Source organism: Rhagoletis pomonella, unplaced genomic scaffold (assembly GCF_013731165.1).
Source record: "Rhagoletis pomonella isolate Grant_MI unplaced genomic scaffold, Rhpom_1.0 Rhpom_scaffold_05054, whole genome shotgun sequence".
NCBI classification, from domain to species: Eukaryota; Metazoa; Arthropoda; class Insecta; order Diptera; family Tephritidae; genus Rhagoletis; species Rhagoletis pomonella.
In genome coordinates, this window is record NW_023463602.1 from 1 (window position 1) to 13,317 (window position 13,317).

General features: G+C 33.3%; 1 protein-coding gene across 1 annotated transcript; it reads left to right on the forward strand.

Annotated features, from left to right (window-relative positions):
- The first annotated feature begins 7 nt into the window (after positions 1 to 7).
- On the forward strand, positions 8 to 7,230 carry LOC118754988. The gene is made up of 2 exons (XM_036489850.1): positions 8 to 415; positions 6,663 to 7,230. Exons 1-2 carry the CDS (start codon positions 378 to 380, stop codon positions 7,228 to 7,230), a joined length of 606 nt encoding a protein of 201 aa, XP_036345743.1. The 5' UTR covers positions 8 to 377.
- The last annotated feature ends 6,087 nt before the right edge of the window (positions 7,231 to 13,317 follow it).

Here is a 13,317-nt window from a genome sequence, read left to right on the forward strand (position 1 = left end):
GCGCTTCTTCACTATAATTCACCGCAAATTGCAACATTTCAAAGACAACTTCGGTGGCATTGTAATCGGTTGCCTAAACGGCATCACAGCGCCAAGTAGCCAAAGCGGCATCGGTGTTGGTGTTGGTGTTGGTGTAGCTGTTGACTATGATGGCTGGCGATCGTGCCTTAGTCGCATCGATAGCACCTTGCAACGGCTTGTTGCATTTGCATGTGCAACGTTGTTGCGCTTCACGCGCAGTTGCGCCGATTTGCATAGTTGGCGTTGTTTGGCTGCAAATTGCAGACAGCTTTCGTGCAATATTTTGACATGCTACAACACAAACTGCAGCAACTACATGCATCATCACTATTATCGCGGCCTAGTTGCATACCGCCATGGCTGGGCCAATTGGCTCCATTTACGTGTGCGCAATGTAAGCGATTTGCTTGCGACGAACATCTTTTGTTTCTTTCACTATCTACAACGAATTTTGCCTTAAGCAATTTGTTTTTGCGAAATTTCGTGAAATTAGAAAGACAAAAAAAAAAACAATACTAACAACCAATTATATACAATGGTTTGTAGGAGTTGGGAAGAGGGGAATTAATTAACGTGCTTGTTTAATTATGTAGTACATACTTCAGTTAGGCTACGTTCCAGAAATAATTAATTTTTTTCTAATTTCAAAATTTCTATGCATAATTGAATAGTTATGTAAACCTTCATATATTCATAGATATGTATATGCCTATACTTAGTTACAGAGCGTATATGTATATGTACACTATTTACATGAAATTTTTTCCAACCTTTTTTCTTACTTTCACACTTCCTTATAAAAGTATGTATATTGCTTCATAAAAATAGCTAATCTCATAAATTTCTCTTTCATGCTGCCTTTTTTAAATGGGGTTCGGGAATTATTATATTTAAAAAAAATAAAATAATAATATATTTAAATAAAAAATATGCATTATGTTAACGCACACATACACACACAAACACATGCATACACCTACTTGCACATTATTACACAATAACGCACCAAAACATTATACTGAATTGTGTCAACTGGTAAAAACTTATAGACTACGCTTTGGCGAAGAACAGGTACTGTTTTGTGATCTTATCATGGCTGTTATGGTTTTATGCGCCATTAACATTATTTGTATACTACATATAACCTATTCATGTATTGACAATTGTTCATCTTGTCTTTAAAGCTAATAGAACACAAATTAATTTGTTAGTCACTACCAAGAAATATAAGGAAATTAAAATGAGTTAATACTTAGTAAAAAAAAAATATGTATACAAAAAAAGATGAGCTTTACAAATTAAATGACCACCAAGTATTAGTTTATTTTGTTTGAATTATTTCAATTTATTATTAGTTATTTATTCAGATTTTTAACAAATTATAAATTCCAAAGTACCCGTGAAGTGCTGTTTTCATAAAGAACTTATCGAGCAAAACAAGAATCGAAATATGAAATCGGCCAAACACCCCCAAAAGCTTGAACTGCATACCTTTGCGCCCTTAAAACCCCTGTCGTTTTAAGCAACTATCTGATTTTGAGGGCAACCGTCACCCCTGACAAAGCTTCAAAGCGCGAGGAATGTGCTTTCTTGCCTTACAATAGGGCGGCATTTTAAGAAGCGAACACAAATTTTCCCACCCTTTGCCTTTATTTTATAACCGAAAACGAAAAGAGAAAGGTGCAATCAAAAGGCGAAATTTTTTTGGTAGAAACGAAATCTCGAATGATGTACGTCTTGATTAAACTTTGGCGATGTATTTTGGCACTATTTTATGAAGCAGCTATACTAACTCTGAATTTACTACAAGACTATTCAATAGCGAGTAAAACGAATGCTTATTTTCAAACACCGGTTGAAAACTGAGTGAGTTATTCATCTTTTAACGAAAATTTATTTCAAATTAGTTATTGCTGTTCACTACAAGGACACACTGATGAATAGTTGAAAAGAATTTCGCTTACATTTTTTTCGATTACAGTTTCTTTGCTCTTATATGAAATATTTTTTTTTTAAGTTTTATTATAGTTAATTTAAAACCAAAGTAAGCTATGTTTATTAAAGTAGCACTTAAGAAAAAAAAAATTAACAAGCAATTTGAAATAAGTATGACTTATTTTTGGATGAAAGTAAAGACAATATAAATGAAATTAACAAAATTTAATCGAAATATGATTGAAAATTTTTGATAAGAAAAAAATACATACATTGTATGTACATAATACTAGCAATACTAAAACAAAATATGTACACTAGGGCGGGTCGATTTGTTCTTAACAAACATAACCGACTTTGCTTCGGCGACTGAAGTATTCTATTGGCAATTCTGACTAAAAAAGTCCATTGAAGCATAGCTCTTAAATAGATTTCGAGCCTCCTTATTTCTAATTTTAGTCGTTAATTCCTAATCAATTAGTTTTTTTTAGATATATTTTGTAATTTTTTTTTAAGAAATGTGTGTATATGGATTTTGCGCATAAGCAATTAGACGAATTTTTCAAAGGAAAGAATTTATCACTGTCCGCATTAATTTCGTGTCGTAGCGAAGTAACGAATCAGTTAGTTTTGAAACCCATATTGAAACATTTAAAGTTTTTTAATTAAATTTTCTAAACAGGTGGCGGCACCCTTCAAAATTTTGTTTGGAAATAAATCTTTCTTAAGCCACCTTAGTTTGATACCCATTTTGCAAAAATATGTTGCTTATCGCATCAATTTAATTGAACTGAAGTAAGTTAAGAAAAATAAATTGGTTATGAATTAGATATTAACTAAACATTAAAAATAAGCGGGCTCGAAACCCCTTAAGAGCTACGTTTCCATGAATTGCCAGTAGAATACGTCAGTCGGCGAAACGAAGTAGAGGAAAAATTTAACCCGCCCTAATGTATATTCAGTAAAAAACAAGCTGAAAAGAAGAACAGAATATCTCCAGTTTGCTCGCAAATATTTTTGATAAGATTCAACTTATGTATATGTAAAGAAATGGTAATTGATATTATAATTTATTTATTTAGAAGCAAATTCAAGTGGAATTTAAGAAATTAAGTCTTTAAACTAAAACTACTGAAAAAACGACTGATCCGGCATAGTAGAGTGAGGAATTTAAGCAAGCCCAGCCTCAGCACTTTAGCTTTTAATGTTTTATTATAATAACTTAAATTTGTTTTAAAACGCAGGATTTTTGCATCATAAACAAAAAGTGCTAAGACGTTTCTTGTTACTATGTTGAAATTTTGTGAAGTAAAAACATTTTTATATCCAAAATCTCGCATTCTACAAGAAAAGTGGAATGAAAAATGTAAATCAAATTAAATTGAAATGGAAAATAACACTTTGAAATGTATTAAAAATTATATTGTATATTATAGTATTGTACATAAATAGGTTTACGAGTATACATAGCTTGAAATGACCGCTAACATTAGCAAGCCCCATAGCTTTGTCAATTTTATTTATGAATCTTATAACAATTTTTAAAAACTGTTTTTCAAATTATTTTTAATTATTAACATAAATGCAATGATCGTAGTATCCTAATTAGGTAATAAAACTATATATTATTAAAAATGTGAAACACACAAAAAATTCTTTAAAACTGTTGAAACTTTTTTAATTGCATGCGGCAATTTAATAGACTTGTGAGGTAATGCCTTCATGTCATTAACAAAAAATAACAAGAAACATTTTATGGTAAAGTATTTTTGTTTATTGAATTTGTGCAACTGAATGCTTAGAACGTTTTTTTTTTTATATATAAGTATTCAAAAATAATGCATAAGACCTGCATACACAAGTACTTAGTTTGCTCACTTACAAAATTATTTAATTAAATGTTAGTAAATCGCTTAAAATGGAACCGTACAGCGACCGAAAACTTTTTATGCAGCACCTAGTGTGTAAGCCACTAAAATTTGATAGTGGGTGTTTGCACCAATATACGTATATTGGGCCATCTGCCCTGTAAACCATATTTTCGGAGTATTTTGAGTTGTAGAGAAACTTTAAAGAATTCGTAATGATCTCATCCGATTTTTTTGCCGAATTTTCTAAAATGACACAAACTATGCACACTTCGATTCTTTTACAAATTTCTGAAGAAAATCGGTAAAGCAATGAAGATAATGCTGCTATGTGAAGAATTTCTTGGAGAATTTTTTCAGAATTTTCTTTATTTTTCGTACAGAAATTTCTTTACGAGTTCGTGTCAACCACTTCATATAATTTTCTTTGACGAATTGTAAAAAAATCTTACAGAAATGAGATAATCCGAAAGATATCGTTAAGATTTCGGGAAATTTAGTTTGCAAGGTGTTTACTATAGGTATATGGTTATATTTTTTTATTCAGTTTACAAAAATAACATACACTAGAGAATAATATGTTTTAATTAGATAACCTGATTACCGGGCAAACCAATCGCTGGTCCCTAGTCTTGTCAAGGATATGGATGCATGATTTAAGACCTTAATCATAATGAACTTTTTTGCGAGGTTTAGAAAATTGCCAATTCTGGGGTCCGCAATATTCTTCAGTTAGGAAGAGCCAGGTTAGCTAAGTCGCGAACTTCCAAAGGGAGCAGAGTGTCAAAGGAGATACCGCTGCTGTAACAGAATATCACGCTCCCACTCCGTCAAGAATTTGGGAGCCGTCTGCAAAGAAATTGCACGTGTTGCTATTGAATCGAAGTCCCTTCTTCCACTCGTCTAGCTCTAATATTACGTCCAGCCGGAGCTGAGGACGGCTCCTTGTGGAGTGCCTCAGTTCGCCTCCCTTGAGATCACCCCTCTCACACACCACTGTCCGACAATTCAAAAGATTACTGATTCCTTGACGAATTACAGGATTAACGCCGATAAAATCAAGATCCTCTAACAAAATAAAAGCTATCTCTGTGGATATTTCCTTCTTAAAGCCGTGCTGATTTCTTAATATTAGATTAGGCAAAAACATCTAATGGGGTTTTCGAAAGAAAAATTCTGCGAAAACTTGCGGGCTTTCACGCATTGGTGATGGCGAATACCGCAGACAATTTAAAGATGAGCCGTATGCGCTTTACAGCGATATAGACGTTGTGAAGCGATTTAAAATACACGGCTACTCTGGCTTGGATATGTCGTACGAATGGACCGAAACGCTACCGCTCTGAAAGTAATGAAAGATCAGGTGGAGTATTACTTAGCTTCATTTGGTATTTCCAATTGGTGTCAGTGGGCACAGAAGGGAAACGACTGGCGAGCTTTTCTGGACTCGGCCAAAATCGCTTAGGCAGTTTCCTCGCCAATAAAGAATACAGAAGAAAGACGAAGAAGAATATAAGCTAAAACCCTTTCTTAATATACGAGTGACTTTCCAAAACCACAATATACCAAATGTAGGCATTTCAGTGTCAAAGCGACGCCGTGCGAGTAAAAATCGCGCTAACCGAAGTCGTCACCTTAGCCTGAGAGGCGACCTGAGAGAAATTCAGTATTAGGAAATAATGTTTGGACAATTAAAAATGGCAGCGCTAAATTAAAGTTTCCAGACCACACGGCACATATCTGTGCTTTGGAAAATGGATTTACCACACAGACACCCTCGATGATTGAAAGCTGTGTCGGAGCAAGGCTAGTCTTACCTAAAGGAAATCATAATTTTATGGGGTAGTCTAGCCGCTCCTAAGTCTTTAGAATTCTGTTGGACTTCTTCCAAGTACATCGCATGGGTGTACACTAGGGTGGTCCAAAAAAGCTAAGTCGGAATATTAATGCCCTCACCCACTAAGATTGTTCTATACTGAAAAAATTATACCCCATTTTTATAGTTTTTTTAATCAAAAACTATTTAAAGGTCGTTCAAAATTTTCCACGTATTTTTTTTGGGAAAAACCAGTTTTCGTAGAAATGGTATAGATTTCTTGAAAATCAAAAAAAAAAAATTTCGATCGGAAAACTTTGTTTCTCTTCAGGAGACTTTGAATAACAAACCCATTTGTTTATTAAACCATTTTCCATTATTAACTACTTTTTATAGCACCCCTGGCACCCCTGAAATCCTCAAAAAAGTGTAATTGGGCGACCCGTAAAAAAGCGCCAGTTTTAAAAAAACTAATAAACAGTCGGGTATTATTATGAGCAGTCTCCTAAAGAAAACCAAAGTTTTCCGATCGAAAAATATTGATTTTCAATACTTGTGTACCAATTCTACAAATTGCTGTTTTACTTTGAGCAGGTTGAGCGACCTCTAAACCTAAAAAACCGGGGTATATTTTTTCGAGCAATCCTAGGGGATGAGAGCATTAAAATTCGGATTTTCCTTCTTCGCATGCATTTATTTTAGACCACCCTAATGTGTATTGTACTTACATACTATAAAAGGTACATCTGTAGAAAAGTTTTTGGTTAGTCAATGAAAGCATTCAATTGTGCAAACGAAAGTTAGAAAAGAAGCATGCGATTAGTTATATGTACACACATACATACATACATACCACTATATTCATACTAATACCAAAATCACTTCATAAGTTTACGAAATTGCACGACATCGAATTGTACTGTAAATAAAACAACATAACGCCATTCTAATCTCTACTTCTCTATTCATTTCTTTTTGGTCCCCAACATTGTGTCCGCTTGCCATCATTGAAAATCACATAGAAGTAAACCCGAGTACACCAGCTACACGACGCATTATCATCCCGCAGCTAGTTGCAATAACAACAGCATATGCAGCAGCGCCAACAACAGCAACAACCACACTCTTTGTCCACACCACCAACAACAACTGCAACACAACTGCAATGGCAGCAATAATAATCTCCCAGTTGCAGCTACAGAAGCAGCATCTCAACAAATACGACGTCACACCATCATATCGACCACTCTGAGCAATTACAACAATCAACAGTTGGCAATGGCACCGCGACGTGCTTCAATCGCGTGGGAAAAGCCAACAGCGACAGCACCCACAACAGCCGCTACGCTGACCCAGACATCAGCCGCTGGCACAGGAAAACACGCGCCAACCGCAAACATTTACAAGCCCGTGAAAATTACACTAATCGGCGAACCATTGAAGCAATGGCAATGGAATGCTGTTGGCAATGGCAAGACTGCTGCTACTCAAAGTAATGGCAGCAACAATACGGCAATAAGCAATGGCAGTGACAAAGTCAGTGTGAAGTGTGAAGCAGCGGGCGGTAGTAATATAAATGGAAAAAATTAGTGGTAACGGTACTCGTAGTAGTGTTGGGATGTGCAATAGTCGTACCAATGGCCTTTCGAAAGTATACAAAAACAACAATGGCTTGTGCAATGGTGGGTCAGCAGGTTCGTGTGGCAGCAATGGATATGCGAATGGTAATAGCAGTAATTACGAGGCAAAAGCAATTGAGGGTGTTAGGAATGCCAAGCAGAGTGGCTACAATGGCATTGGTGTCGGTGTTGGTGTCCGTTTGGGTAATGGCGAACAAAATCTAGCGACGTATCAGTCCAACCAAAATCATCATACACAGCATCTGCATACGCAGCAGGCACTGGCACAGACGGAACAACAGCAGCAAACACATGTGCAACATGCAAGCAAAATTGTTTATCAGCAGCAGCAGCAGCAGCAACAACAACAGCAAAACCCACTGCAAGTCTATCAAACGTCTAATGGCAGCAATGGCAATTTCTATCCAACAGTTACTATAGTCTGAGCGCGAATGTATTGTAATTAGCTTGTAATGCCTGAGATTCATATTAGAATTACTATTACTTACGTATACATACATAAGTACGTAAATAAAAACATATGTACATACACATATGATGTTTAGAAACATTTTTGAAAGAATTTCTCAACAGCTGATATTTTTAAATTTTGTAGAATTTATATTTAAAAGTAAATACACAAAAGCCCAATTTGTAATCTGTCGGCCAAGTTTTAAAAAACTTTACTTATAGGCAGTTTCCACGACGCCCATGTTGCGCAATTTCAACACTGTTCTCAATTTCAGCTGAAATTACGATACGATTCGCAAATTGGCTTTACAATAACCTGTCACCTGAAATTGAGTATGAATCTCAATTTCAGTGACATTGAAACGAAATTACCACAATTTCGCGAATACAACTCCACAGAGTACTCATTTCGAAATGTTAATGAGCAAAAAGAAGAAAAATAAACTTCAATAACAAACAAATAAAAATAAAAAACAAAACACAAAATTCATATTAAACAAAAACAAACTGAAATTAGCATGGTCGTGTAAACAGCTATAATTGAAAATTGAGGGTTGAAAATGCGCCTCGAGGAAATTCACTTTTAATTTGTTTTAAATCAACCCGCATCGTGGAATCCCATTGAGACGATGCATGTAACATAATGTGAGAGTACTTTCCAAAATTGCAAGATCTCGAATTTGTTCGAAAGCGGTCCTTTACGGTATGCGTGCAAATGAAATAAGTTATTATGAGTATACTAGTTAAAAATTGCGTTTGACCTTTCAAACTGAATACATCTGTCACGCAAAACTCACAAGCCTCTATATAAAAACCTTTAATAAACATACCAATATTTTACGCGTTGAAGAAATGTGTGAACAAAATTTAAAGCTCGATGACTTAGCTTTGTGATGATGTGTATGTAGAGTGTTCTTGATTTATTTCTAATTCTAGTTCTAAGAGCTACGACCTTTGCAGACTCTGCTTTTATACTTTTGCTCATAGCCTATTCATGCCAATTACTATTTCCAATTGAGTTAAGAGTATTAGAGTTTCAAAAACGTAGAGAAAGAAATGGCCATACAAATAGTATACCTACATATATAAGGGCGGGTCAATTTGTATGGGAGATTTTGTCGTCTATAGGTGTATAACATAGGAGGATTCTATGTACATACGTATAATTCTTAGCAAGTTTGCCGAAGAAACCATGGGTCTAAAAGCAATTTCGAGTTTACCGAATTGCGAAAATAGGTTCCTTAGCATTTGTCGTAGTGTCGTAAAGCAGTGTTTAAATTTTGTATAAAAACATGCTGGAAGGGGTTTTTGGTATGAGGAATCCCTTACTGTACTTATTTTGTTCTTAAAACTTTCACCAGAGGGTGAAAAATTTTAATTTTCATATTTTCTTCGAAACCTATTTTCGTAATTTGGCAAACTCCAACTCCGTAAATTTGCTTAGAATTCCATGTAGAATCCTCCTATGATATACACGCATAGTAAAAAAAAAAATTACCCGCCCTAACATACGCACATATGTTTTTTAGCCAGCTGTAAGATTTTTTAAGGCAGGTGGTTTTCCTACATGGAATTTCATCAGTGGGAGTTCATAGCTCAGGTTTCGGTTCCATTTGAAAATACATATATTTTTTTTATGCATACATTTATCTTTTCTTTTTCGATTTCTTTTTAGCTTTGTGCTAAGGGGTTACAACTATATTAACAACTTATATTATTAATATTATTATCATTATTATTATAATTATTATTATTGTTATTATTATTATTATTATTATTATTATTATTATTATTATTATTATTGTTATTACTTTATCGATGTTTAACATCGGAATTCACCCACACCGGTTAGAGAAGTATGTATTATGCAGTTGGCCTCAGACGATGTTTTATAAGGTAAATTTAGAAGTTCCCAAACGATTTTACAGCTGTGCAAAATTAGCGCTTGGAATAAACGTTTAAAGGTGTAAAGCTTTCAAATCAGTTGTTAGCAAATCCACCACTGGTATCAGTAAATCTTTCTTGCATTTCCAATGGGTCCTTAATTCCTGGCAGAAGCTATATTGTTACGGCACTTCTGGTAGGCTGGTGGAGCTTACGCTGATCAATGGGCGCACAGTGGGATGAACATCAAATCAAGCGCGCTAAAACTCTAATTGTCACAATCATATATATTTTACACTGTTATACCTGAACTCATTTTTCGTATTTATATTTATGTTAGAGCGTCGGCCGCTGTGGTGTGGTGGTAAGCAGTGCGCGCTTCCACTACGCAACGCCTGGATTCAAGCCCTGGTCAAAGCAACATTGCAAAAAAATATAGATAAAGGGGTTTTCTTAACAGCGGTCGTCTCTCGTCAGGCAATGGCAAACCTCCGATTGTATTTCTGCGATGAAAAACAGGTTATTTGAAACGAGTACAAAATTATTTCACCCTTTGCCTTTAGTTTAGAATCAAACACGAAGAGAGAAAGAGGCAATCAAAGGCGAAATCACCATAAGTGATGGTCAAACGCACAGGTATGATTTCTTGTAACTTATTATTATTATGCTGTCTTTCAAGACTGGCGTGGTCATATATGTTCACAATTTTTTTCAGAGGTGATAACATACATATGTATCTACCTACCTGACAAAGATGTGTATCTCACACTGCCTGTCGCTGAATGCCGAAAAACTTGTATTTTTTAATACACTGTAAATTTTAAACAAAATTTATTTGCAGTCATACTATTTTCAATAAAAAACCAATACCAATATTGCAATTAATTTGCAGTTGATTTTCATTCAAAAGGAATAATATTATGAACCAATTCAACCAGCATTAAAGTGACTTGTAATTTAAAAGTATGCAAATATATACAACTATAAAAAAGGAGGAAAAGTTTGCCCCGACTTTAACTGCATCTGGTGTTGAAAGTATTTTACAGCAGTTTTAAAGAATATCAAGAAAAGTTAAGACCAATGCTTTATATCCCGGTTTTGTGGCGGTAATAAACATACAGCTCTTGATTTTTATGAACGGTACAAATACTGTATAAGTTGACAATAGCATTATTTCCGAATAATAAAAAATATAAGGAAATGGATGGCAAAAATAAATATTCACCTCAAACGTTGACTTTTTTTAAACATTTTTTTAATAAATCAGCAAGAAACTTGGCTCAGATAACACTTTGTGGCATAAATATTTGTAATTATTAGTTCTCTAAATACATAAATAAATAAAAAATTTTGTAATAACTTAAATACATACATATAAAACGCACATCAGTTCTATTTACACTACCGAAACATATGTACACCTTTTTTGAAATTTTGAATTTACCTTAATTTAGAAACACATTTATTATACTTGCAATATACAATAACAACAACACACATATTATGTATCTACATATATTTAGACATAAAAAATATCATATAATAGGTACATAAGTAATTTTAGTAAGCTAAAAAAAAGTAACTATATATTATTCTGATATTAAAAATGTATATGTAGAAAAAAAGATTAACAATACATAAAAGTAAAAAAGTATTAGTTTAGTGCTAAGGGCTTGCACATGTATGTGTCCACTTCAAGAAACCGGAAAATTACAAGATTTCTATAATCAAATAATTACTCTTGCCTAAAGAGATTTACAACAAAATGTGTATGTGCAACAAATTTGCAAAAGAAGAAAGTGTAAAAGCATGTATGCAAACTTTTGTTGCTAATTTATGTATTTTACATACATGCATGCATATAAGTACATACATATAGTACAGTAGATACACCATAAAGCAAAATTAAATGCAGTTACATTCAAAAATCTCCATGCTAACATATATCTGTATGTACATTAGACTGCATCACCAAAAAAAGTTGCGGTTTTTCCGCCGGGACTACAAAATTTATTACATTGTAAGACGTCCGCGAAAATATTTCGGAAAAATATCAAGATTTAAGCGAACTGGACCGATTTGAAAATACCTCAAAAAATGAAGTTTTTTATGAATAAAAATAGTTTCATAAAGAACTTTTTAGAAAAAGTCCCCTCAGATGACAAATTAGATTAAGCTTAAAAAATCTGCATAAAAATATTTAAACATCTTTTCAACGGAATCGTATCTAAGAATAAGATTTTTGATGCTTTTTTTTTTACTTTTTTCAAAGATTGCTTTACGAAAAACTTGAATAACTGGGCCAAAAATGTTCTGATTTAGACTTATGGGATCTCAGTAGAAAGGTATTTTCACACCGTTTTTATTTCTGGCCAAAAGAAACGTCATTCGCGTCTCATCTTGTTTTTTCGAATACCAACACATCTCAATTCAACTTTGAATGACGTTCGTTCACCCTACCTTCCTCTTCCTTCCTTTGAATGAGTTTATTAGCAAAGAAATAAAAAGGGTGAGAAAATACCTTTCCAATGACACCTCTTAAGTCTAAATCGGAAGAGTTTAGGTTCAGTTATTCAAGTTTTTCCTATACCAATATTTGAAAAAAGTTAAAAAACAGCATCAAAATTCTCATCATTACGATTCCGTTCAAAATTTTTGTTTAGTTTTTTAAAATAGTTGTATGCAAATATTTTAAGCTTAAACCGTTTTGTCATTTGAGGGGATTTCTATTTTTATTCATAAAAAACTCCATTTTTTGAGGTATTTTCAAATCGGTCCAGCTTACTTAAATCTTAATATTTTTCCGAAATATTTTGGTGGACGTCTTAAAATATAATAGATATTATAATTCAAATGGAAAAATAGTACCGATTTTTTGTTTTTGTATGGGGAGTGATGCAGTCTAATGTACATACATATTCACCTTGCAAGTGTATTAAGCTACAAAAATATTTACATCAAATATACTTACATACATACATACATATGTATAACACTGAACAATTATCATAATCGTCCGAAAATGATTATAAGCGTGTTGGAGGCATGCCTTATCTTTAAATTATTAATTACATACATATGTATCAAACAAAAATACTTATTAAATGCAAAAATAACTAATTGCAAATATGCTTCTCCATATATATACATACATACTTATAATTTAGTATAAATAGCTCAATCTAATTTAGCCTAATTTGTTATCAGCAAATCCTCTCACGTACATACATATGTATGTTTATATATACATACATGATGTACATGTTCAATAACCTTAAATTACGTTGAAATATTAAAAAAAAACTGTTTTCCAAGAAATACTAAGTGGGTTCGTTAAAAACCTAAGAGTGTTCGCATTTTTATTTCTAATTGTTAAACCTATATAAATACATGTAAATTTATTCCATATTATTGTTTTATTTACATATGTGACGTACATACATATGTACATGTTTATGTAGAAGACAATTCATTGATTGGAAGCTAAAAAATTAACTTAATAAGAGGACATTAAATACATACTATACATACCTTGAGCAGACATTAAGGAAATGCGTTTTATTATTTAGTTATAAGGCATTGTTTATGGTAAGCTATGTATGCAGCTCGGGGAAACCAGAGGCTGTAAATAAAAGTTTTGTTTCGTTTATTTTTCGTTAAAATTTAGCATTGGATGTTAACCCTTAACTATTGATGTTGGTCA